General features: G+C 37.6%; 1 protein-coding gene across 5 annotated transcripts in view; it reads left to right on the top strand.

Annotated features, from left to right (window-relative positions):
- The first annotated feature begins 7,406 nt into the window (after positions 1-7,406).
- Positions 7,407-23,359, top strand: part of Ddx4 (DEAD-box helicase 4) — an 85,223-nt gene continuing 69,270 nt past the window's right edge. For all 5 annotated transcript variants that reach the window (XM_074075345.1, XM_074075344.1, XM_074075346.1 and 2 more), the window contains exons 1-2: positions 7,407-7,478; positions 16,546-16,606. In XM_074075345.1, the coding sequence (XP_073931446.1) occupies positions 7,407-7,478; positions 16,546-16,606 (133 nt within the window). The remainder of the gene's footprint in view (positions 7,479-16,545; positions 16,607-23,359) is intronic.

The raw sequence follows: 23,359 nt of genomic DNA, 5'->3' as shown, positions 1-23,359 counted from the left end.
AACAAATTGATATTGAACAGTGAGATGAATTAAGTTCCAGCCCACATTTTAATGTAATTGCATGAGAGGTCTCAGTTGAGTCTCCTCAGTCCATAGAACCAAAGCCACCATATTTTGGCATAATTTGAAATAGTTTGTTATACAGTAATAAATAACAAAGGGCTCTGATCACTTGTTTAAGATAGTATCTGCCAGGTTTCTCCATTGTATAGTTCTTCTTTTCTCTATAATTGATATGGGGAAACTTTTAGGCCTTATTAATGTCTTTTTTTCCATCAAACTTTCAGCTGCATGTTTTAGTAAGCCAGAATCAAATATTATTGTACTAGCTGCAAAGTGGTTATAACCCCTCTATTTGTTCTACATTTGTTAATTAGCAATCTTCTGTAAGGAAGAGATTTTCCCTGTCACCTTTATTTGCTTATTTTTTGTTAATATAACAAATGTATCATGTTTTCATATCTTATTCAATGAGTTATAACATGCTACTATTGTTCTTTTACTTTGATATTTAACTTGTCCTGAATCTGGATAGTGAGAGCCCATTTCAGTTAGGTCCTTATGCTTTGGCCACTTTAGAAAGCGTCCTTGCTTTTTGCCAAGGAGGTTGGTTACTTAGAGAGACCACAATCTAGCCGGCCACTGGTGGCTCACTCCTGTAATCCTAGCTACTCAGGAGGCAGAGCTCAGAAGGATCATGGTTCAAAGCCAGCCCAGACAAATAATTTGTGAGACCTTATCGCGGAAAAAAAAAAAAAAAGGGCAGGTGGAGTGGCTCAAGGTGTAGACCCTGAATTCAAACCTCAGTACTGGAAAAAAAAAGAGAGATCACAATCTGTGTACTACCATGCTTATTGCTAAAGGGGTAGTCATTGTTTGCAGACTTTTTCAAGGATAGTTAGGGGACCATTTCTTTTTTTCAAAAAATATTATGAGTTCATAGTGATAGTTTCAATTCAAATTTAGGTATATAGGCTTTTATCTTTTTCTTTTTTTTTAAGGACTAGAGCCATACTGCCCTTCTATTTTTTTTTTAATGGTTGTGCTGGGTGGGGGTATATTGTGGCATTTACAAAAGTTCTTACAATATATCAAATATATCATACTTGAATTCACCCCTCCACCATTCTTTTTAAATCCCCCTGTCCCCATTCCTGGAATAGTTTGAACAGGTATCATTTTCCCATTTACATGCATGTGTACACAGTATTTGCAACATATTCACGGTCCTACACCCTTTCCCCACCACCTCCCCCCTCACACTGGTACTAACAACCTGCCCGGCAGGACCTAGTCTGCCCTCCTATTTTCTGATTTTGTGAAAAAAAAAAAGACATTTTTGCTTATTTAAGACAGCTACACAGGGAGTTTCCTTGTGGCACTTCCATGTACATATGTATTATAGCCCAATTTGTTCATATCCTCTCTTTTTCTTCTTTCTACCTTAGTCCCTTTCTTATGGTGGTTTTGACCAGTTAAAAATTCTATATTGATTCTTGTATAGAGAGTACATCAACTATATTCACCTTCTTAACTTCTTTCTTTTACACCCCCCATAAGTGACCTTCCCTTAGCGTGACCTGTTTTTCATAATATTGCTGTATATTTCACATATGAGAGAAAACATGTTGCTTCTGGCCTTCTGAACCTGGCTAACTTTACTTAAAACAATGTTCTCCAGTTCCATCCATTTACTTGCAAACAACAAAATTTCATTCTTCTTTGTGGCTGAATAAAATTCCATTGTATATAAATACCACATTTTCTTAATCCATTCATCAGTAGGGGGGCATCTTGGCTGTTTCCATAGCTTAGCCATTGTGAATAGTGCTGCAATAAACATGGGTCATGCGACAGGCTTATTTCTTAATTTTAATTTTAAATTTCCATCTGTTATCACAGTGAAAAATCTTAGTTCTTAAGATTGTTTTCCATTTATTACTAACAGTATGATTTTCAAAATGGTTTAATTTTTGCAGATCTTCTTGCCCTAGAATATATCCCACTAGGGACATGTATTCAAATTGCTATTATTTATTTATTTAGCAGTGCTGGGAATTGAACCCAGGGTCTCCTGCATGCTAGGCAAGCACTCTTCCACTCTTCCCCACAGAACATTATTTTTCTTGAAACGGTATCATGCTATGCAGCCCAGACAAGCCTGGAATTTGAGATCTTCCTGCTTCTGCCTCCCAAGGGCTGGAATGTTTATATTTTGATTTGAGTTTGTTTTATAATTTTGTGTAACAGTCAAATGTTTTTACAATCAAATCTACTAAGAAGTCTAATACACATCCACATCCCTTTCTACCTGTTTGTTCTTTTCCTTCTTATGCATAGTCATTTCATTAATTTTTGGTTTATCCTTCCATTAGAAACATTAGCAAATATACCTCTTTTTTAGAATAAAGGTAGCATCTGGACACATTAGCTTGCATCTGGCTTTCCTTTTTCTTTCCTGCTAGTCACTCCATAAGGGTATATATAGAAAATCTTCTTTACATTTCATGGCTGCAGATAACCAATTGGAAGACAGTTCAGTCTGCTATTGAGGGAGTTTGGGGTTGTTCTTGGTATTTTGCTTTTAGTCCTGCAATTAATAATTTTGTGAAGAAGTTAAGAAGGTGAATATGATTGATGTACTTTGTATACAGAATGATTATAGAATTTTTAAACTTGTTTAAATCACCATAAGAAGGGGACTAAGGAAGAAAGGAAAATAGAGGGGATGAACCACTTTGGGTTATAGTACATGTATACATGGAAATGTCACAATGAAACACCCTGTATAACTATCTTAAATAAACAAATGTCTTTTTTTTTTTCAAAAATGGAAAACAGGAAGGTAAAACAGGTCCTAACTGGAGGTTGATACCAGTGGGAGGGGAGAGTATATAAGGAAAGGGTGTTAGAGAGTGAATATGGTGGAAATGTACTCAAGTATGAAAATGCAAAAATGAGGCCTGTTGAGAATGATGGAGGGGGTGAATTAACTATGATGTATTTGTAAGAGCTTTTGTAAATGTCACAATGTATCTCCAGTACTATAAAATGATAAAAATAATTTTGTGTAAAATATTGTTAAATTTTCTATCTTCAAAATAAATTCTAGAAGCAGGATTTCTCAATCAAATGGTAAATGAGTATGTTATTTTGCTAGACATTGTCAAATTTCCTTCCTTCAGAGTTAGGCTAGGAAGCATTCCTAACAGCAGTGTGCCTGTTACTGTTTCTGGTGGCCCTGGTTATGCCCATTTTACCAAGAAAAATTAAACAATTTGCCCAGGGTTATAAGGTTAATAAATAGACAGTCAGAGAGTGTCAGTCTTTCATTCTTAGAAGAAGTAGACCTTCATCCCTGGTCAAGTTCACAGATGGATTCTGCTCACTGCATCTCCTCTTAAGGTGATCTTTTTTTTTTTAAAATACCCAGGATGACTGTGAGTGATGACATTCACAAATCACTGAGAAGTTGGACTCCTTTGTTCTCACAGACAGGTAACATCTAGTGGGAATGGAAACTGCTGGACCTTGGTGTACTGTGTTTTTCTAGTGATTTTGCTAAATTTCGTAGTTCAATGATGAACCAGTATTGCAAAGGGCCAAGAACACTCTTTAGTTCAAGGAAGGACTGTCCAAGGTACCCTGGCTTAGTCTTTTTTATTTCTCAGTAAATACATGTGAAAGGGGATTTAGGAGCTACTGAATGTGTTAGGTGACCTATGAGGTGATTGATTACAAATAGGACCTCTCCAGAACACTATCTGAACTCAGTCAAACAAGGCTTATTTCTAAACCAGAATCTCAGTGTATACTTCATAATGGGGACTAAAAAGTGCTGTTATGCCTTATTCATGTCACCTTCTTTTCTAGTGTCAAAGTACTTGGAAGTTGAATTATTAATCAGGAAGTTGCTAAGTGAGCATGGAATCAGAACAGGTGACGAAACATACATCATTACTCAAATGGAAGACATCTGTCTAGTGACCCGCCACCAGATCCAGTCTTCTGATTCATACCAGTGTTTCCCACACTTCAGGCATTTGAATGCGATCCTCATGATTTCTGCCATTCCTCCACATTACTCTATACTTAATTTCTGGGCAAAATTTTAAAAATTAGCTTCATCCTAAATAATTATATTTCTGAAATCATATTTGGCATGTGAGTTATGGCATTCTAATAAGTAATAAAATAAATAAACACTAAAACATTGTAGCTATCAAAATCAAAATTGTCCATAAATTGCCTAAAGGTTGTTGGTGTATATCAGACTTTAGTAAATATTAGCTTAGCCATTACTGGAAAAATACAGAAAAGTTGTTTCTCTAAACACTTAGTTATGCCAAAACTCCTCTCTGCTCAATTTCATTCCCTAGAAACCATTATTAGGAAGATGGTATCTTGAAGACATTGTTCCCTCTTCCCCCTCCATATGGTGTTGATTTTACATGGCTCCAACCTAAAATATTTTTTGTTTTTTAAATACACAATATATATAGAGATTCTCAAATATTGATGGGCACCTAAGAATGAACATCTACTCTCCCCCATTTGAGGTGGTCCACTTTTGGCCTACTGGCAGATTAAAAGAAAAATTTAGCATGATGCTATGCTATGCACAGTCTATACCACCATCACCAACAAAAAAATCATTATTCAAATAATGTGGAGATAATGTTGGAAACATACAAAGACAAAATATATTCACGTTAACTTGGAGAATTTAGTGCACTTTTCTAAAGCATGAAGTGTCTTAACTATAAGCTTTGTTTTAAAACACACTTCTTTGGTTAAACTATTGTCCTACCTTATTATGTGGGATAGCATATAGTATCTGGCTTACAGTAGATGCTCATTTTAAGACAGTTTAACAAAGACATGAATTCTTGCCTTTCCCCTGTATTACAATGTATCTCCACCACACTGCCAAGTGGGAACCAGAAAATAGAATACACTGGTTTTATTTTCATCAAGGAGCAAATGTTTACTGAGACATGTTTGTTCTTTTTCACTGTTTATGTTTAGATTTGAAGTATCTATTTTCATCCATTGCTTATTTATCTTTTCCTCAATATTAAACTAGTTATCATCAGAATTCACTTTTTTTCTTAATAGGGCTTGCTCTCACACATTGCGTGTGTATGTAGATAGTTTTGTTTTTTTTTTAAATAAAGAACCATCTCATTAAAATACCTGAAACCAAGATGAATCTGTTCTCTGCAAAAGTGAATAGCAGGGAGTGCTTGCTGAGTATTTAAAAAAACATGTCTGTTTTCTAAAATTCATTCAAGTTTTAAGTGACAATTATGTTAAAATGTGTTGTGGTTTGGCCCTTGCTAAATATGATCTTTGAAATTCATTTTGCAAATGGTCTGACAAAGTTTAGTGCTAAGTAGATAAATCTTAACATGGTCTTGGGGCTGAAATTTTCTTTCTCCCTCTTTCTTTCTTCCCTCCTCTTCCTTCTCCTCCCCTCCCTCTTTCTATGTGGTACTGGGGTTTGAATCCAGTTTTAAACACACAATCCCCTGCTAGGGAGGTGCTCTACCACTGGAGCCACATCCCCAGCCCTTTTTTGCTTCAGCTATTGTTTGGATAGAGTCTCATGTTTTGCTCAGGACAGCTTCAGATGGTCATCTTGCTACCTATAGTCTCCTGCAGAGCTGAGATTACAGCTGTGTATCACCAGGCTCAGCTGAGAGCCACACTTTTTAGACAGTCGGTTGTCATGGTTTTTGAAGGAATGGGGGAAATAGGGATTTTCCATACTTTTGGAAGGGTGGGGAGTGGGCAGAATATGTAATGACAGCATTAAATACTGAAATGACCCTTGGCCATTGGTCTGGCCATTACTGCTTTGATGAATGACCTGTGCTTGCACCAATTTCCTCCTTTCTTCTGGAGCAGAGGCTGTTTCTTTCCCACAAGGTGAACCTCTAACTTCACATGACAGGCTAGCACTCTTTACAGCTCCCCAGGGTACCACCAGGACAGAGGCCCATCCTCACCCTTCTTCTTGGGAGGAAAACGGAATTCGCCCTTTTCCAAAGGCCTCAGCCGCCCTTTAAGGCACCGATTCCCCGGATGTGAAGCCAGCGCTTCAGAAATACAGAACCAGGAGGGCCAACCGCCAGGGATCCTGGGAGGTAAAAGGGCAGAGAAAGCTAAAGGAACAGGACATTCTCCCCGTTCCAGTAATTTATTTTGTTGTATTAGAAACATGGACGTGACCTATTTGGCTTGCAGCACTTGCACCGGGAAAATCTAAAGCCACCCTAGACTGAAGATTCCACCCGAGACCATGGATTTAAGTGGGCGATAGGCCCAACGGGCTACTCGTCAGGGAGGCCTGGGGACCCCGCCACCGCAGCTCGGAAGGCGAGAGCTAAGCAAGGAACACGCGAACGCGAACGTGCGGCTGGGCGTGGGGGCGGGAAGCCACGCGCTGGCTGTGCGCTGATTGGCTGGTGGCTCCGGTCGCCTGGTGCTATTTGTTGTTGGCGCAGCGCACCTGACCAGACGTAGGCGGCGTGCGCACGTGCAACCGTTTAAGCCGTGTCGGAGCCTGCGAGGAACCCGGGAGAGCAGGGAGCGGCGAGGTGAGTGGGCCCGTGGCCTTCCTCTGGGCCCTGACCTGGAGTAGAGGTAGACTTGAGCTAAAGGAAGAGCGGGGTGGAGTCGCCCGGGATTTGAAGCCGTCTTTGGGAGCCCTGACTCCCTCCTGTCTGGGTTCTAAAGCCCGGCAGGTGCCCCAGGGCTGGGCTTGAGGCCTGCAGAGGAGGTGAAGGGTCCTTTACCCCACGCCTTACGTCGTGGCTTTTTTTCAGAAAAAGGGTGTATGTAGAGCTGTGTGTGCACAAACCCACTTTGGGGGAGCTAGGTGTCCTTTGAGGATTTGGGACGCCTAACTCTTCCTGCCACTCTGCAGCTCTCCCTTGCCCTTCCCCCCACCTCGGTTCCCCTTTCCCCCCAAACAAACCAAAGCCCTGTCTACCTTTGAGGGGAAGCAAAAGGAGAAAGCGTCTACAAAGATTTCCCTCCTCTTCCTATACAGGAAGCCACTTGGGGGATCTTTTGAGGGAGAACAGATTTTGGGAAAAAGCCTAGGAATCCCTGGGACGTGGTGATCCACTAGAACGAGTAGATAAGTGGTTCAGCTAGCTTTTTAAAGATAAAACAGGGTGGTTGTAAATGCCACCTTGAGGTTAGAAGTAAGACCTCATTTCCCTTTTGCAAAAATCAGAGGTGTATGTGAAAAGATGACGGTTTATAGAGTGCCCTGCGCCCTATCCGTGAGCTACATCCTCAGCCAAATAGTTTATACTTTAAAGGTACAAATCTGATTTAACCAAGGGCCAAAGTGCATTTTTTTTTTTTAATAAAAGTAGGAACTTGAAGCCACCATGGGAGATGAAGATTGGGAAGCAGAAATCACCAAACCTCATGTGTCTTCCTACGTTCCTGTATTTGAGAAGGTAAAGTAGTAGAATTTTAAGTGTGCAGTTATTAATGCTATGGATTTTATCGAAGTTGAAAATCAGGATAATGGGGAAGTTCTAAATGAAGTGCCTGTTTCAGCGCTTATTTCCATGTGATTTTCATTAGGTATTTTATGGGGAATGAGAAGGAGGCAGGCTAAATCTCAAAGAGAATAACGTTTTGTGGTAATTTGATAATTAAAAACTAAGCTAGTTGTAATAGTAATGTGATTTAAATCTCCATGATTTAGGACTTACAGGTGTACAAGCTTGTACAATTGTGGCTGAATGTCTCCGAAGGATGCTAGTATGGCAAATCGAAAACAATCATTTGGTTCTGGGTGATGATTGGGAAAACTGGTTTGTGCAGGAAGAGCTCTCAAGACAAGTATATTAGGCTGATTCAGGTGGTGTTATCAGTTTGTACTACAAAGCCTCAGATTTTTTTTTGAATGGCTTTGGGGAGTTATGTGGTACTTCAAAAGAAGGAGTCCTTGGTAGGTTTTGAGTTTCAGTTCTGATTTTTAAAAAATTAATGGAATTTACTTTAGAAGACAGTATGTGTTAAGGAATTTGTTTTATAGAAGTGTTATTTACTTGAGTGTCTCCCAAAGGGTTTTTTCCCCCTTTAGAATTTATAGTTTGTCAGTCAGTTCTGACACTTTGATTTCAGGTGATGCTTTAGAAATTCTTATTTTACACAATAATATAAAAAATGTGATCCTTGACTTAGTTGGATTTGATTGATATGTGGAACTTGAATTAAAATTCCCCAAATGTTTATCTGAATTTGTAATGTTTCTTGTCTTGGAACTTGTTTTTGCAATCATCTTTTTAATACTACTCTTTTCATAATAAAAATATCACAACATTTTCGGGAAGAGAAAAATTACCTGAAAATTTTGCCTACTGGCATAACCACTCCTGTTAAATTTTTAGTACTTTTAAAAATTTTTCCAAAACATGTTTTTATATAGTTTTATGCTAGTATATAATGTTAATTTTTGCATTCAGCTTTTTTCTACTCTTCACTAACTTGACATTACTAACTCCCTAAAAATAATTTCTTATTGTTGCATAAGATCTATCATAAGGATTTATTATAATACAAATGATTTTCTTTTTTCTTTCTTTGGCTCTAGTAGGTATTGAACCCAGAGCCTTTCACAAGCAAGGAAAGCACTGTACCATTTGAGCTATGCCCCAGCCCTTTATTTATTTACTTATTTAAATTTTTAACACTATCTTTGTCCAGTCTGGTCTGGAACTCAAATCCTCCTTCCTCTGCCTTGCTAGTAGCTGAGATTACAGGCATGTACCCCCATGCCCAGGCCCCTAAATTGATTTTCTTTTTGTGGAAATTTAAGGTGGTATTAGCTTTATGCTATGAGATGGTCACAGCTTTTTGGGAATTTTTTTTTTTCAAATGGAATTACTTGGACATGGGATATCCTATGGCTCTTTTCTTCTTTCTGGCTCTCAATAGAGTTGTTGTAATACAAAGTTTAATTTACAGATACAGACTTTTCTTGCACCAGGACTGTAAAAGTCATCTCAGTTTTTTAGTCTGTGATTTTTGTCTTCATGAAGTGTTTTTTTTCCCCCCTTAGTGCTGGGGCTTGAACTCAGGGCCTATGCCTTGAGCCACTCCACCAGTCCTTTTTTGTTAGGGTTTTTTTTTGAGATAGGGTCTCTCGAACCGTTTGCCCAGGCTGGGTTCGACCCACCATCCTCCTGAATAGCTAAGATTACAGGCATGAGCCACTGGCGCCTGGAATGAAGTGTTTTTTAAATGGCACACTACACTGTAGTATGTTGTACGTATTTATTGTGTTAGATTTCTGAAATTGGGGATGATAATTTTTTTTTTTTTTTTTTTTTGGAGACAGGGTCTCAAACTCTATAGGTTTTCCTACATCAGTCCGCCACCGCTAAGTGCTGGGATTATTACAGTTGTGTGCCACAATACCTGGCAGACTGTTAAATCTTGCAAATTTACCTTTTTTAGAATCTTTGTGCTATTCAAAAATACACCTTTATTTTGACACTGGGAATAATAAATTGTACTTTAGTGTATATAAATTTATATTGATTATTTCTACCTTAATCTTTATATGTTTGTTTGGGGCTGATCTGTAGTAAACTTGCTCTTATTTGCAAAGTTGACATCTGGTGATGGTTGTGCAGTTAGTAACTTGGCCAGTTGACTTGAAGGAACATGGTTCAATCAGCTTTACTCACCTTGTTTGAATAAAAAGTGCTGGAACTAAGGAAAAATAAATGACATTTCTCTCTTTGTGGTGTTGGGAATTGAATCCTGGGCCTTTCATGTGCTAGGGAAGTTCTCCACCAATGAGCTATATCACCAGCCCTTTTTTGTAGTATTGGGGATTTGAACTCAGGGCCTCTACCACTTGAGTCATGCCCTTTTACTTTTAGTTTGTTTTCTTGCACTTTTGCCCAGGTCAGCCTTGGACCACAATTCTCCTACTTTTGTCTCCCAAGTATTGGGTTACAGTTGTATACCAATGTCGCTGGTTAATAAATAACATTCTTGTGGAGGAAAATCTGAGGTTTTTATTGGTGTATTTTTTTTAAGGGCACTAATTTTGATTGGTTGTTCTAACTTGAATTTGCATTTCAAGAGAAGGCCTAGCTTCCCTTCTAGATTTATAGTGGTTTTCAAACAGTTTTGGATTAGTATCCTTTTTAGTAGCATCTGTTATCAGCCTTTAATAAGTGCTTCTCAGGAATTCTTTTTTGATCGCTTATCTGTCTTTGAACTGATAGGGCACTGGTTCTGGTAGTTCTTAGAATTTCCCAAATCTAGATTTTTGAAGTGAGTGTATCACCTGGGAATAGAACAATGAAAGATGTGAGATTATGAAAAATTTGATAATTCAGCAATTATATAGTCCAGAAATCTCAATGGTTAGGATTTGCACATTGCAAGTTTATTTGGGTAAGGATTAAAATAGATGGGTATGGTGAGTGGCTAAAATGCTTTGTTAGCTGACAATAGGAGTAAGTCTATATTATGGTCACTTCTGTGTGATCAATTTGTCATTTTTGTGGTATATTTCAGAAGGCAAAAAACTTGCAATTAAAGTGAAAACAGCTGAGATAATCGCTCTATAATTGTAATTTTTTAAGCAATAGTAGCAAAATAAGTAATACTTTTTGAGGTAAGAAAATAAACTTGATTCTGACATTCCAGAATTGAAAATAAGAATACAGGTAAAAAGAAATGTGTCCATAAAAATAGAATCATATGTAGCTGTATCAAACATTTTGAAATTTCTAAGTTGTTTCATTTAGCTGGTTTAAGAGGCTACAAATGGCTTTATTGCTAAATGTCCTAAAAGCAAACTAATGATAAGACCTATGATTTATTTAACATATTTTTTTGAGTAGTTTGAGATAGAGACAGTGGTGAATATGGTAAAGCTCTTGAGAGCAGAGACATTGTATTTTACTTGGGGAGACAGAATAAGTGCATTTGAGAACCAAGTAATTATAAATGGTAAAACCTTTTGAGAAAGGGAAGGTGTGTGTGTGGGAGTTGGTGGGGGGAGAGAGATAGTTACGTGGGGTGGATTTAGGTTAAGTGGAGAGAGAAGGCATCCTTAAGACAATGATTTGTGAACTAAAGACTTGAAGGAGTCCCAATAGGACATGTGAAAAGGTCCCCGAGGAAACTATATTAGGGCATTAGAAAGGCAAATGTTTTAATTTCATGTCTTCTGCAACACATTACCACAAACTGGGTGACGTAAAACAACAAATTTATTCTCACTGTCCTAGCAGTCAGATATTAGAAATCAAGGTGTTAGCAGGGCTGTCCTCCCTCTGGAAGCTTTAGGAGAGAATCTTTCCTGTTTCTAGCATCCAGTGGCAGTAGACAGCCTTTAGCTTATAGTTACATTTCTCTGATCTGTCTTCATGTGACCTTCTCCATTGTGTGTCTGAGTTCTCTTCCATTTGCTTCTCTTGTAAAAACCTTAATTACATCTGCTTGTGACCCAAAAGGAACTGGAGGTAGTTGGGGACACAAAACTGAAAGAACTGAACACAATGTATATGGGAAGTAAAAGAATCAAGGGTTTAAAACTTACATTACATTGAAGATATGTTTGCTGAAATGGGGCAATCGATGGAGGTGAACAAGGTTGGAAGGAAAACAAGAATTCTGAATTTTCTGTGTTCAATTTGAGATACCTATAATGCAGTCAATAGGTTATATAAATTTGTTGTTTAGAAAGAGAGATAAGGTCCATGCATACAAATTTGAGAAGTATCTGCACATTAGTGGGATTTAAAGTTAAGAGTTCGGGTAAAATCAGGTAGTAGAAGAGTGTAATGGGAGCCAGTGTGGTTCTGCACAAGTGTAACACCAATCCTTGAGAGACAAGGCAGTAGGATATCAGACTTGAGGCCAGCCTGGGATATATAAGCAAGACCCTGTCCTTAAAAAAAAAAAAAAAAAAAGTATAACCGATTTAGATGGCCCTGCTGCAAGCTCTGGGGCACTCATTTTGAGGTCCAGTAGAGGGAGCTGACAAAAGGAACTGAGGAGGGGAGTAGCCAATGGGACAAGAGGAAAACAGGGAGAGTGTGTCCCTTAAACCAAGACAAGGCTACTGTGAAGAGGAAGGAAATAGTCATTTCAAATTTTGCTGAGAGGCTGGAGGTTTGAGACATAAAAGTAGTAATTTTATTGCATAATTTCCCTATTAAAAGGCAGTTTTGGTACAGAGGTGAAGACGAAAGATAGATTGGAGTGGCTTGAAGGAAATGTAGGATATGAAAACAGGGGCAGCAACAGTAGATAGGATGTTCTAATAGATGCAGAAAAGTGAACACCATAGCTGCAGGGGATATGAAGTTAACTTTTTTTTAAGGTAATAGGAAGGGTTAAGCTTTTGTTTTTGTTTAAAAACTTTACTTGAAAATATTTTCAAACTTATAGAAAACTTGCACAGATTAGAATAGTACGAAGAATATCATGAAGTCTTTAGCCATACTGCTCTTAACATTTCATTCCATTTGGATTATTTGTAATCTCCCTTCACGTCTATATATCTAATGGCATATATCCTTATCTCTTTAAGAATTTTTTATGATGAAACAGATTCTATTAAAAAAAAAAACTTGGATGTTTCAAAAATTGCCTTGAAACTTGTGAGTTCAATGGATGGTGGGGTATTTCACAGCCTGAGTATAATAATAATAATTTTTCACTTCTCTACTGTAAGAGTGTATCATTACCATTTAACAGTTTATAACACTCGTAAAAACCTTTTTTTTGGGGGGAGGGGGTCGACATTTACCTAATAGTATTCTCTGACCACTAGAAACAATAAAAGTCTTTAGGATTTCACTTTAAATAGGGAAGATTGGATCATTGTTCTAGTTTAATATCTGTGGTAGTAATATTGAGACTTTTTACTATGGCAGTTACCAACAGCCATTTCAAGAATGCTGTTGTCTCTTGCCTTGACAACTCAGAAAAATGTTTGAATGACTCGAGTTTCAAAAGTAGTTCTAAAAGTCATGTAGTGTCTTTTGTGAAAGAAATTTTAGAAAATAAGTGTCAGCTGGTACTTGTGCACTCCCTCCAACTTGGGAACTTATTTAAATGAACTTACTTGAAGGAAGATTGTGACTGTTCTAATATAGTCAGTTATCTAAGATATCCAATAATATCCATGAGTTTTAGGTTACCTTTCATTCTTAAGTTATTGATTATTCTTATGTCAATGAATAGTCATGAATTTCAGAGTTATATTCTTCAGGTTTTGCCCTGATTAGGGGATGTTTATAGAAGAGGAAATAAAGGAGTGCTTGATAAGAACATTGTAGGAGTTAGAAAATAATTGCTCAAATTGTTAACCTAGAGAAATCCTGAGAAATATTTGAAGGTTCCAAAGTTAACTTGGCATTCAACTATTGATTTTATAACAAAGGTTGAATTTTCAAAATCCAACAGTCCATTATAGAACCTCCATGTAATGCATGTGCATTAATAGCAGAGTTTGAGACTAAAGTAGAGAAAACGGAACATTCAATGTTTGAGAACATCAGTCTTCAACTACTGTTCAGACAAGTTTAATTGAAATTAAAAATTAAACCTAAATATTCTGACCCTATTGCTGATGTTTTATCACTTCATTGGATTTGTAGTGCAGCAGTAGGATGCATATGTGTGTGTATGTATATATGTGTGTGTGTGTATATATATATGTATATGTATGTATGTTTCAGTGAATAAATGAATTTTCCTTTGAGTGAATTCCTTTTTGGGTTTTATATTTTTATTAGCATATATTAGCTGTACAAGGGGGTTTCATTGTGACATTTTACATATGTGTTTACAATGTATCTTAGTCATTGTCCTTCACCTCCTTCTTAGAACTGTTTTCATACAATTACATGGACCTTATTTGCCTTGCTTCACCCTCTCCATCTCCCCTCCCCATCCCACTGGTACCCATCCCTGGACAGGACATGTTTTACCTTCCTGTCCTTCATTTTTAAAGTGTGTGTTGATTGCTAAATGGTGTTTTGCCATGGTATTTCACACATGTATATATTGTACTTTAATCAGATTAACTTCCTCTATTATTCTTTATCGCCCTGCACCCTTATTATTCAACAGCTTTAAGTGCATTTGGTTATGCTATCCTCAAACATAGATGAAATGTATTTCAATATCCATTATCATTTTTTTCTCTCCCACCTCTCCCAGTCCCCTCTGAGAGACTTCTTTTTCTCATAAATTCCTTTTTTTAAAAAATTTGTTTCACTTTATATGAATATGGTGGAAGTTGTTTGTGCTTTTTATTTATTTTTGTGACAGGGTCTCACTGTTGTACTCCAGGCTGGCCTTGAACTTTCAATCCTCCTGCCTCAGCCGCCTGAATGATGGGATTTACAGGCATAAGCTATCATGCCCAGCCATAGTGGAAGCTTTTGTCTTTACTGAAGAACCTGTTCATTAGTTTCTTTCAGTGTTCTACTTTAGTCTGTGTGGCATTGATGAGTGTACTCTAAAATACTGAACTCTGCAAACTATATTGTATATTGGCAGGAAGTGATTTATTCATGTATTACTTTGGTTAGATTTTATTTATGTCATAGTATTTGATTATACTTTTCAAGGATATAGGTGACTTTAGTGACTAAACTTTTAAGTCAGATGTCAGTAAACAGTTTACAATAAAGTGCCAAATAGTAAGTAATTTAGATTTTGCAGTCTTTATAGTTTCAGCCACAACTTGGCTGTTGTAATGTGAAAATAGCCATAGGCATATATAGACGAATGAGGATGGCTGTGCACCAATAAAACTATTTACAGAAGTGGGTTGCCCACCAGATTTGGCCCATGGCTAGAGTTTACCATTGTTTTAAGTGATATATGTATATAATGTTAAAGTGGCCATGTCTAGGAATAATTAATAAAGAAACATCCAGTAGCCTAGAAAACCTTAATGTTTACCATTGTTTGGTTCTGAACAAAGCTAATTTGTTATACAGTAGTTTCTCGTTATCCACTGCTTTGGTTTCTATGGTTTTAGTTACTTGCTGCCAACTGTGCTTCAAAAATATTAAATAGAAGATTCCAGAAATAAACAATTCAAAAGTTTTAAATTGCATGCCATTCTGAGTAGCATGATGAAATCTCCTGCCATCCTACTCTGCTCTGCTTAGAATGCCAGTCGTCCTGTTGTCTGGTGTATCCATGCTGTATATGCTGCCTGTCTGACATACTCATGTGTTAATGGTTCAGGATCACCTGAAGCAGCTTATCCTCCTGATAAATTGTCAGATGGTCAATAGTAGCCTGATGCTACTATTTATAAAAGGAACTCTTCTATTGTTAATGAAAACTGTGATCAAAACTTGTATTTTTTATACAAATACAGAATCAATATTATACCACGAGTTGATATTCTGTTCCTTCTTTAAAAAATAATACTCTGTTGTATGAATATAAAATACATCAGATGGCCTGGAGGGAGCGACAGGCAACTCCAGAGTCTGCAGTAGCATACCATTAAGGGACATACTGACTTAGGGCTAATTGAAGCAGGCATCAGTCTCAGAAATCCTGACACTAATGGCCTTGAGATCTGTTGCCATGTCAATAGTGCGGAAGATTAAATGACTCCATTGGCAGATCAAAAGACCCCATGGAAAAAATGAGGGTAATGTCCATTTGTGAAATATTTCAGCAATCACATCCTCTTCTTAATGCCTGAATGAGAGGGAAGGATGTGGATGGAGGTTAGAAGCCTAAAGAACCCAGGGGTACAGGCTAGACTATAGAATAATGGGTAGATTATATACCCCTGAGCTAAACAGACATGTGATGCATGTATGTCTTTAGTCTACCTTCTCTATTAGGTCACTTGAAAATCTACCTTTGCTTATTTACCAACGGGGAAAATTCCAAATGGGAGAGTCAATTTTGAAAGTACGACTTGGGGCTCACACTGGTAGAGTGTGAGCTTATACATGTACTACTGAGTTAAACCTAAGCACCAAAAATAAATAAATAAATAAAAATAAAAGCCTGGTGGTATAGCTCAGTGATAGAGCACTTGCCTAGTGTCATGCAGCCCTCTGTTCAATCATAAGCACCACAGAAAGAATAAAAGGGAAGGGGAGGAGGAAGAAAAGGGTGAATGCCTGTGTCATTTACCTTATGTTATTCATAGGCCTTGTATCATGTTGCGTAATGACAAAGAAGGGTGAGTACAGTACAATAATATATTTTGAGAGACCACATCTACATAACTTTTAATATTTTGCTATAATCATTGTATTTATTTTTTTCTGTGCCTAACTTACAAACAAAACTTTATCATAGGTATGTATAGGAAAAAAACACTATATGTATTTGGTTCAGTGCTATCCATGGTTTCAGACATGAAATTCCCATGGGGTGGGGTGGAGTAGGTCTTAGAATGTATTTTCTGGGAAAAGGAAGAACTTTTATAATTTCTTATTTATGAAATAGGTACATTCTTGTTATTCAAAGTAGAAAATGGTCTTTTTACAGGATAAATATTCTTCTGGAGCAAATGGAGACACTTTTAACAGGACGTCAGCTTCATCATCAGGTATGTGTTAAGGAAAAAAAGGTGAAACTCTGCCTAGGTTTAGGGTTTTATTTAGTGAACGAGGAGCAAGTTGGTAGGTATCTCATATAGGGTGTTTTTTAAAAATTTCCTAGTAAGAATTCTAATTTGGATATTTTGGGACTTCTGATTATAGTTAGGGGACACAAAGGGGAGTTTTATTGTATTATTTGATTTTGTGGGTTGCTGTGAAACCTTTACTAACCTGGAAGTTGCATGTTTAGTTTCCAGATTGCTAGGGCACTGTCAGGGTTCCTGATATAAGGGAGTAGCAGGTTCCAATGGTGGTGACTAGTCAGAGAAACAACTACTTAAGCAAATCATTCATACCATCAAGATATCATGAGTTTCTTTCGGATCAGAAAACTAATTTAGGAAAGGGCATAAGAGAGTAAGAGTAATGAAGGTCAAGATAAAAGAGCCCTATCAGTCCTGCTGCCTTCAACCCTTTTCTCTGCACTTGTTTCCATGTGGGGAAACAAGTTCATGTGGGCTCCCTTCCCACTGAACTGCTAGACCATGGCACAGAGTTGATGTAAGTGGGAAGTGGGGTGGGACTTGGGCTAGGAAATTAAATTCAGAGCAGTAGTCTTTTTTTTTTTTTTTTTTTTAAATATGAAGTTCAAAACAGGCTGAAATGTGATTACTACTACTACATTGAAAGGATTCTTTTATAGTGGTAAGATATGCATAACATTGACTGTTTTCACCATTTTAAATGTACAGTTCAATAGTCTTAAGTGCATTCACATTGTTGGTGACCATCACCCCTCCAGAATTTTTTCACTCCCCAAACTGAAATTCTGTATAGTTCAACAATAACTTCTGACTCCCTCCTCTTTCTAGTCCCTGGCAGCCAGCATTGCACTTTCTGTGAGTGCAAGTTACTATTCTCTTTAAGGCAGACTAACACAAGGCCTGGTGGTACCATGTAGTTTCTCATTTAAAAATAGAGGATGAGGTAAAGCATTTTATAGTTAAGAGGGCTGCTGGCTCACTGAAGCCTGACTTACTGTGGGGTGGGGTTGGGGGGGACCTATGGTGAGGTAGTTGCAGTCCTGGGGTTTGTTAGGCAGACACTCTACTGCTTGAGCCACACCTGTAGCTCTTTTTGCTCTTGTTAATTTTGAGATAGGGTCTTGATTTTTGCCCAGGCTTGCCTGGACTGCAGTCCTCCTATTTTATGTTTCTCACTCACTGCTGAGATGACAGGCATGCACTACCATGCCCAGGTTTTTTTTTTTGTTGTTGTTGAGATGGCGTCTTGCAAACTTTTGTTTTTGTCTGGGAACCACGAATCTGATCTTAGCCTCCCTTGTAGCCTAGGATGACAGGTGTGTGCCGCTTTGCCCAGACACTGATCTACATGGAGTCTTCTAGACTTTTTGCTTGGGCTATCCTCAAGCTGTGATCCTCCTTTCTTAAGCCTCCCAAGTAGCTAGAATTACAGGTGTGAGCCAGTGGTCCCAGGTAGTTTTTAAAATGTGAGATCAGTTTGAGAGTCAGTTTAATAGGTTAAAGCAAATTGAATTCCTTTTAATTCTCACATACATCTTAAGTTCAAGGTAAATCTCTAGATGGAAGTTTAGTTTAGAAGAATCTTTGCTATTTTTAAGACGAATTTTTTCTTTCACAAACATTTAAATGTATTGGTTTAATATGAAATATTCAGATTCTCAAAAGTTCTTGGAATTGCTGCTTGCTAAAACTAGCAAAGGGCTAACTTTTTTCCTACTGTATGAACTTGTGTGTGTGTACTTGAAATGTTCAGAAAAGAAAAATGGGTAAAAATAATCTGTATTTCTTAATATGCTTATTTGTATAGATCATTGAATAATGAGAAACCTGGTTCTTTGAGATATAAACAAAATTATAATGAATTGAAAGTTTAGTCTGTAATATATGAAAGCATAACACTTTGGTGTAGTACAATTTTCAAAAAGCTAGAATTGAAATAATCACCACTTAAAAGCTAGAACTTTTCTTAGCATTGATCTGTGGATATTTTTGGCTAATGAAATCACCTGAGGAATATTGTCAGTTATTTTCTTCTAGATACGTACTTTTTGTAGTTCTTTCAAATTAAAAAATTTTTTTTAATGAAAATAGGTTTTCTTGTTACAGAATATACCAGGCCAGTACTTAACTGTTTATTGCCAAAAAATTAAATTTAAATAGAAAGGAAGAATCAAAATGACCTGAAACCTTGGCCTCCAGATTTAGTTATTATCAACCAGTTTGTGACTGATTTTTTTCTTAGATCTCTACATACATAATTGTATTCCACTGGTATCTTACATAGATTATATGTATTTCCTTTTATTGAAATACCTGAGTTTTTCTACCCTTGCTTTCCATACCCTTTTCATGCTCTAAAAATTGTACTTGGACATATTTCTTTCCATTGTCTATTTCACAGAAATGGAATCCTATTACACCACATCTTGCTTTTACTTAACAATAGTCATGGAAACCCTTCTAAATAACTGATAAAACCTAATTCTTTCCAAAATTAAGTAAAAAAAAATTCATGTTACCTGGCTTTAAAATGTGAAATAGTAATTTATAGCTTATAATGAAAAACATTTAGTCCTCTGTTACTCATCTTTTGACTTCTAGAGTAGATGAGTATTTAGAATCATACACCTCACTCACACTTCTTTCCTTTACCACTCTAATAGTTAACACACTTTTTGCTTAAAATCTGTATTCAGTTTTTATATTCTTACAGTTATATACATGTCATTCACTTTTGTGCCAGTGTATTAGTGATTTCTTTTTCTTTAACCTTCTGCTTGTCTTTACTAGAGTTAATTCTTACCTACTTAGGTTTATGTGAATTTGTTACTATTGGTAACTCATTCCCAAACTGCCCAAAGCACAGATATCCATTGTTTTTAACACATATGTGATCTTCATCTTTGATTCAGCTGCTCTATTATAGACTGGCTAGTCTAGGTTTTCTCCCCAGGAATCATACTTTCCTTTTTTCCCTGTGTTATTCCATATTTTCTGGCTCCTGTGTTTTTCCTGTTTTAATCCCAGCCCCACCCCCCACTTTGATGGAACCTGAAAAAGGAAGTATAGTTGAAAGTTTGAAAATGTTTCAATTTTCATGCTTGATTGATAGCTTAAGGGCCAGATTTTAACATGGAAATAGTTTTCAGCCTGAACTTTTTATTGCCTGGTTTTATATGGAATTCTAGTGAGTCTATTAAGAAGTCTGATATTCTAAGTTCCAGTTCTTCATATATGACTACTTTTCTAAACATTTCTAAAGCTTTTAGGGTCTTATTTTGCTTCTGTATTTTTAAAACTTTTGAGTATGTAGGTTGATATGGAACTTTTAATTTGTTATATAAGGCATTGATAGACCTGTTATCTGAAATTCACACCCTTTACTTTGAGAAATTTACTTGTTATTGTTCTGTGAGAATTACGGATTGCTATAATTTCATTTGAGGATTAATTCTGTTCCCATTATTGTCTCAATTTCTTTTGTTCTTGACCATTTGAGTAGACCATTAAAAATAGGCCTGACACCAGTGACTCATGCCTATAATCCTAGCTACTTGGCGGAGGCGAGAATTCTACCACTGAACCACCTGTGCCCCAATCCTAGCTACTTGGAAGACAAATATGGAGGATTATAGTTCAAGCCAGTCCAGGGAAATAGTTTGTAACATCAACATCTCCAAAATGACCATAGCAAAATAGACTGTAGGTACGGCTCAAATGGTAGAGCACCTGCTTTACAAGTGTGAAGCCCTGAATTAAAACCCCAGTTCTACCAAAAAAAAAAAAAAAAAAAATTAACCAAAAAAAAAAAAAAAAACACCATTAAAATGATTATTGGAAGCTCAACTCTTAATGTGGATATACAGAGATTGTTGACTGATGGGCTCTTCTACCAAATGATTGGGCAAGCATCAGCTGTTTTGTTTGGAAGAACAGTTCCCTAGGGAGGAATCTTCTAGTCTGTCTTTTCTCCCTCCTTCCCTTCCTTCCTTCCTTCCAACAGGGTTTTGCTATGCATTCCAGGCTGGACTGGTACTTCCTGTGTCACCCAGATTGACCTTTAATTCAGGATCCTCCTACCTCAGCCTCCCAAGTGCTGGGATTACAGGCGTGAACCATCATTCCTGGCTTCTGTTTGGGATATTTAACTTTTTGTATTCCCCATATTCTCTTTCATTGTATTGTGTAAATACTGTGCTGCCTTTGCTGATGCTTTATTATCCATCTTTCAGTGATTTGCGTTCTTCCTAGATCAGCTGTTTGAGATGGAAGTGTCAGGGATTTCTTGAATCCTCTCCTTTCCTGAAGGAATCATTAGTTTTATGTAGCTATTTTAAAACTTGTATTTGCTGTGCAAAATTTTTTCTTGCACATTGTTTTTCCCTCCCTTCCTCTTCCTCTCTCCCCCTCCCTCCCTTCTTCTCTGTCTTCCCTCCCTCCCTTCCTTTCTCTCTCCTCCCTCCCTCCCTTCTTTTCTCTCTCCTCCCTCCCTCCCTTCCTTTCTCTCTCCTCCCTCCCTCCCTTCCTTTCTCTCTCCTCCCTCCCTCCCTTCCTTTTCTCTTTCTGTCTCTCTCCCTTCCTCCCTTCCCCTCCCTCTTCCCCTCCCTTCTTCCCTCACTTGAGCCCCCACTCCCTTTTTGCTTTAGTTATTTTTCCAAGAGGGTCTCACATTTTCCCCTGGGACAGCCTGGGACCAAAGTCCTGCTACCTCAAGTAGCTGAGATTACAGGTATCCAGTTTATCTGTTGAGATAGGGGTCTTGCTAACTTTTTGCCCAGGCTGGCCTTGAACCAGGATTCTGATCTCTGCCTCCTGAGTGGTTGGAGTAGCTGGAATTGCAGATGTGAGCCACTATGCCAGACCCTACATATGTATTTTTAATTTAGAAAAATGTTACTGTGCTAAGGATCTCAGTCTCTCTCTTTTCCCCTCTTGCCACTGTGTTTATAATATATTCCTAATTGATAATTGATTTAAATATTTCTAATTGCTGCATGGTATTTCATAGACTTTATTACTACCTTCTTTCCCCTTCTAGTGATGGATACTGAGATTACTTCTCGTTTCCCCCTATAAAAGGGATGAGCATTCTTTTTTCTCTTTATTCATTTATTCATATGTGCATACATTGTCTGGGCCATTTCTTCCTCCTGTGCCCCCACCCCCCTCGCTTCCAGGCAGAACCTGTTCCGCCTTTTTTCTCCAATTTTGTTGAAGAGTAGACATAAGCAATAATAAGAAAGACATCGTGTTTTTGCTAGTTGAGATAAGGATAGCTATACAGAGAGATTCCTTCCTAGCATTGCTTCCATGCACAAGTGTGTTACAACCGGAATTGATTTATCTCTACAAGACCTCTTCACTACTTCCCCGTCACCTTCCCATAGTGACCTCTGTCATTTTAAGGTTACTGTATTAGCTCCTCTGCAGTGAGCAGGGATGAACATTCTTGTACGTGTTCTTTCATGGAACAGAGTGAGAATTTTTTTGGATAAGAGAATTTTAAAAGGTTGTGGGGGGTTATATGAGTACTATTTAATGGCTTTCCAGAATAGCTATTCCAGTTGTCTTAGTTTGTTTTATGTTGCTATAAAAATACATTAGATCAAGTAATTTATAATGAGCAGAAATTTATTTGACTCACAGCTCCAGAGGCTACAAAGTCTAAGATCTAGTAGCTACATCTAGAGGGCTTTCCTGTTTCATCATAACATGATGGAAGGAGAAAAGGAACCAAGAAAGGGTAAAAGGGACCAAGCTCATTTTGTAAATAAGAAACTCACTTCTTTGGTGTTAACATTGATTCACTTGTGACAGCAGGACCCTCATGACCTAAACACTTCCCACTAGGCCCCATCTTCAGCACTGTTGCATTGAAGATTAAGTTTGCAACACATGAACTTGGGACACAAATTCAAACATAGCAGTGGTCTGAACTCCCATAAGTAGTCTAATGAAATACGTTTGCATTGAACATGAAAAATTCGAAAACACTAAGTAGATCACATGATTTCTCTGTTTAAATGAACCACAGAAATAATAAAACAGCACTTGGTTTCACCCTAAAAATTAGCATGAGGCTCTACTGAAGAAAGGTTCAGTTTTGAAAGTGATCTTATCTTGACTGTCCCTTGCTAGGTTTGTATTTTGACAACTGATCTAAATATAGTGGCTTCGACAGAGGCCAATAGGAGAAGGGTACCAGGAACTAGAGAAAAGGTTAGTTCGAGAAGAATTAATTTAGAAGGTAACACACATGTACAGGAAAGCAATGCAAGTCAAATCCCAGTACAGCTATCCTTATCTCAACTAGCAAAAACCCTTGGTCCCTCTTATTATTGCTTATACTCTCTCTTCAACAAAATCAGAGATAAGGGCAAAATAGTTTGTGCCTGGGGTGGAGGGGAGAGAGAGGGGATGGGGAGGAAGGGGGGAGGAAGGGGGGAGAAATGACCCAAACATTGTATGCACATATGAATAAGAGGAAAAATAAATATACTGGCTTCACTTGACACAAGAAGTTGGTGGTACTGGGTGTTGAACTTAGGACTCATGTTTTCTAGGCAGGTGCTCTTTCATTTGAGCCACTCGGCCAGGCCAGCCCTTTTTTGAGTTGGTTATTTTTGAGATAGGATTTTGCTTTATGCCTTGGCTGGTCTGGGCCACAATTCTCCTATTTGTGCTTCCTCATGTAGCTGGGATGACAGGCACATGCCA

The sequence above is a fragment of the Castor canadensis genome, chromosome 6, assembly GCF_047511655.1.
Source record: "Castor canadensis chromosome 6, mCasCan1.hap1v2, whole genome shotgun sequence".
Taxonomy (NCBI): Eukaryota; Metazoa; Chordata; class Mammalia; order Rodentia; family Castoridae; genus Castor; species Castor canadensis.
This window is presented reverse-complemented; position numbering and strand designations above follow the sequence as displayed.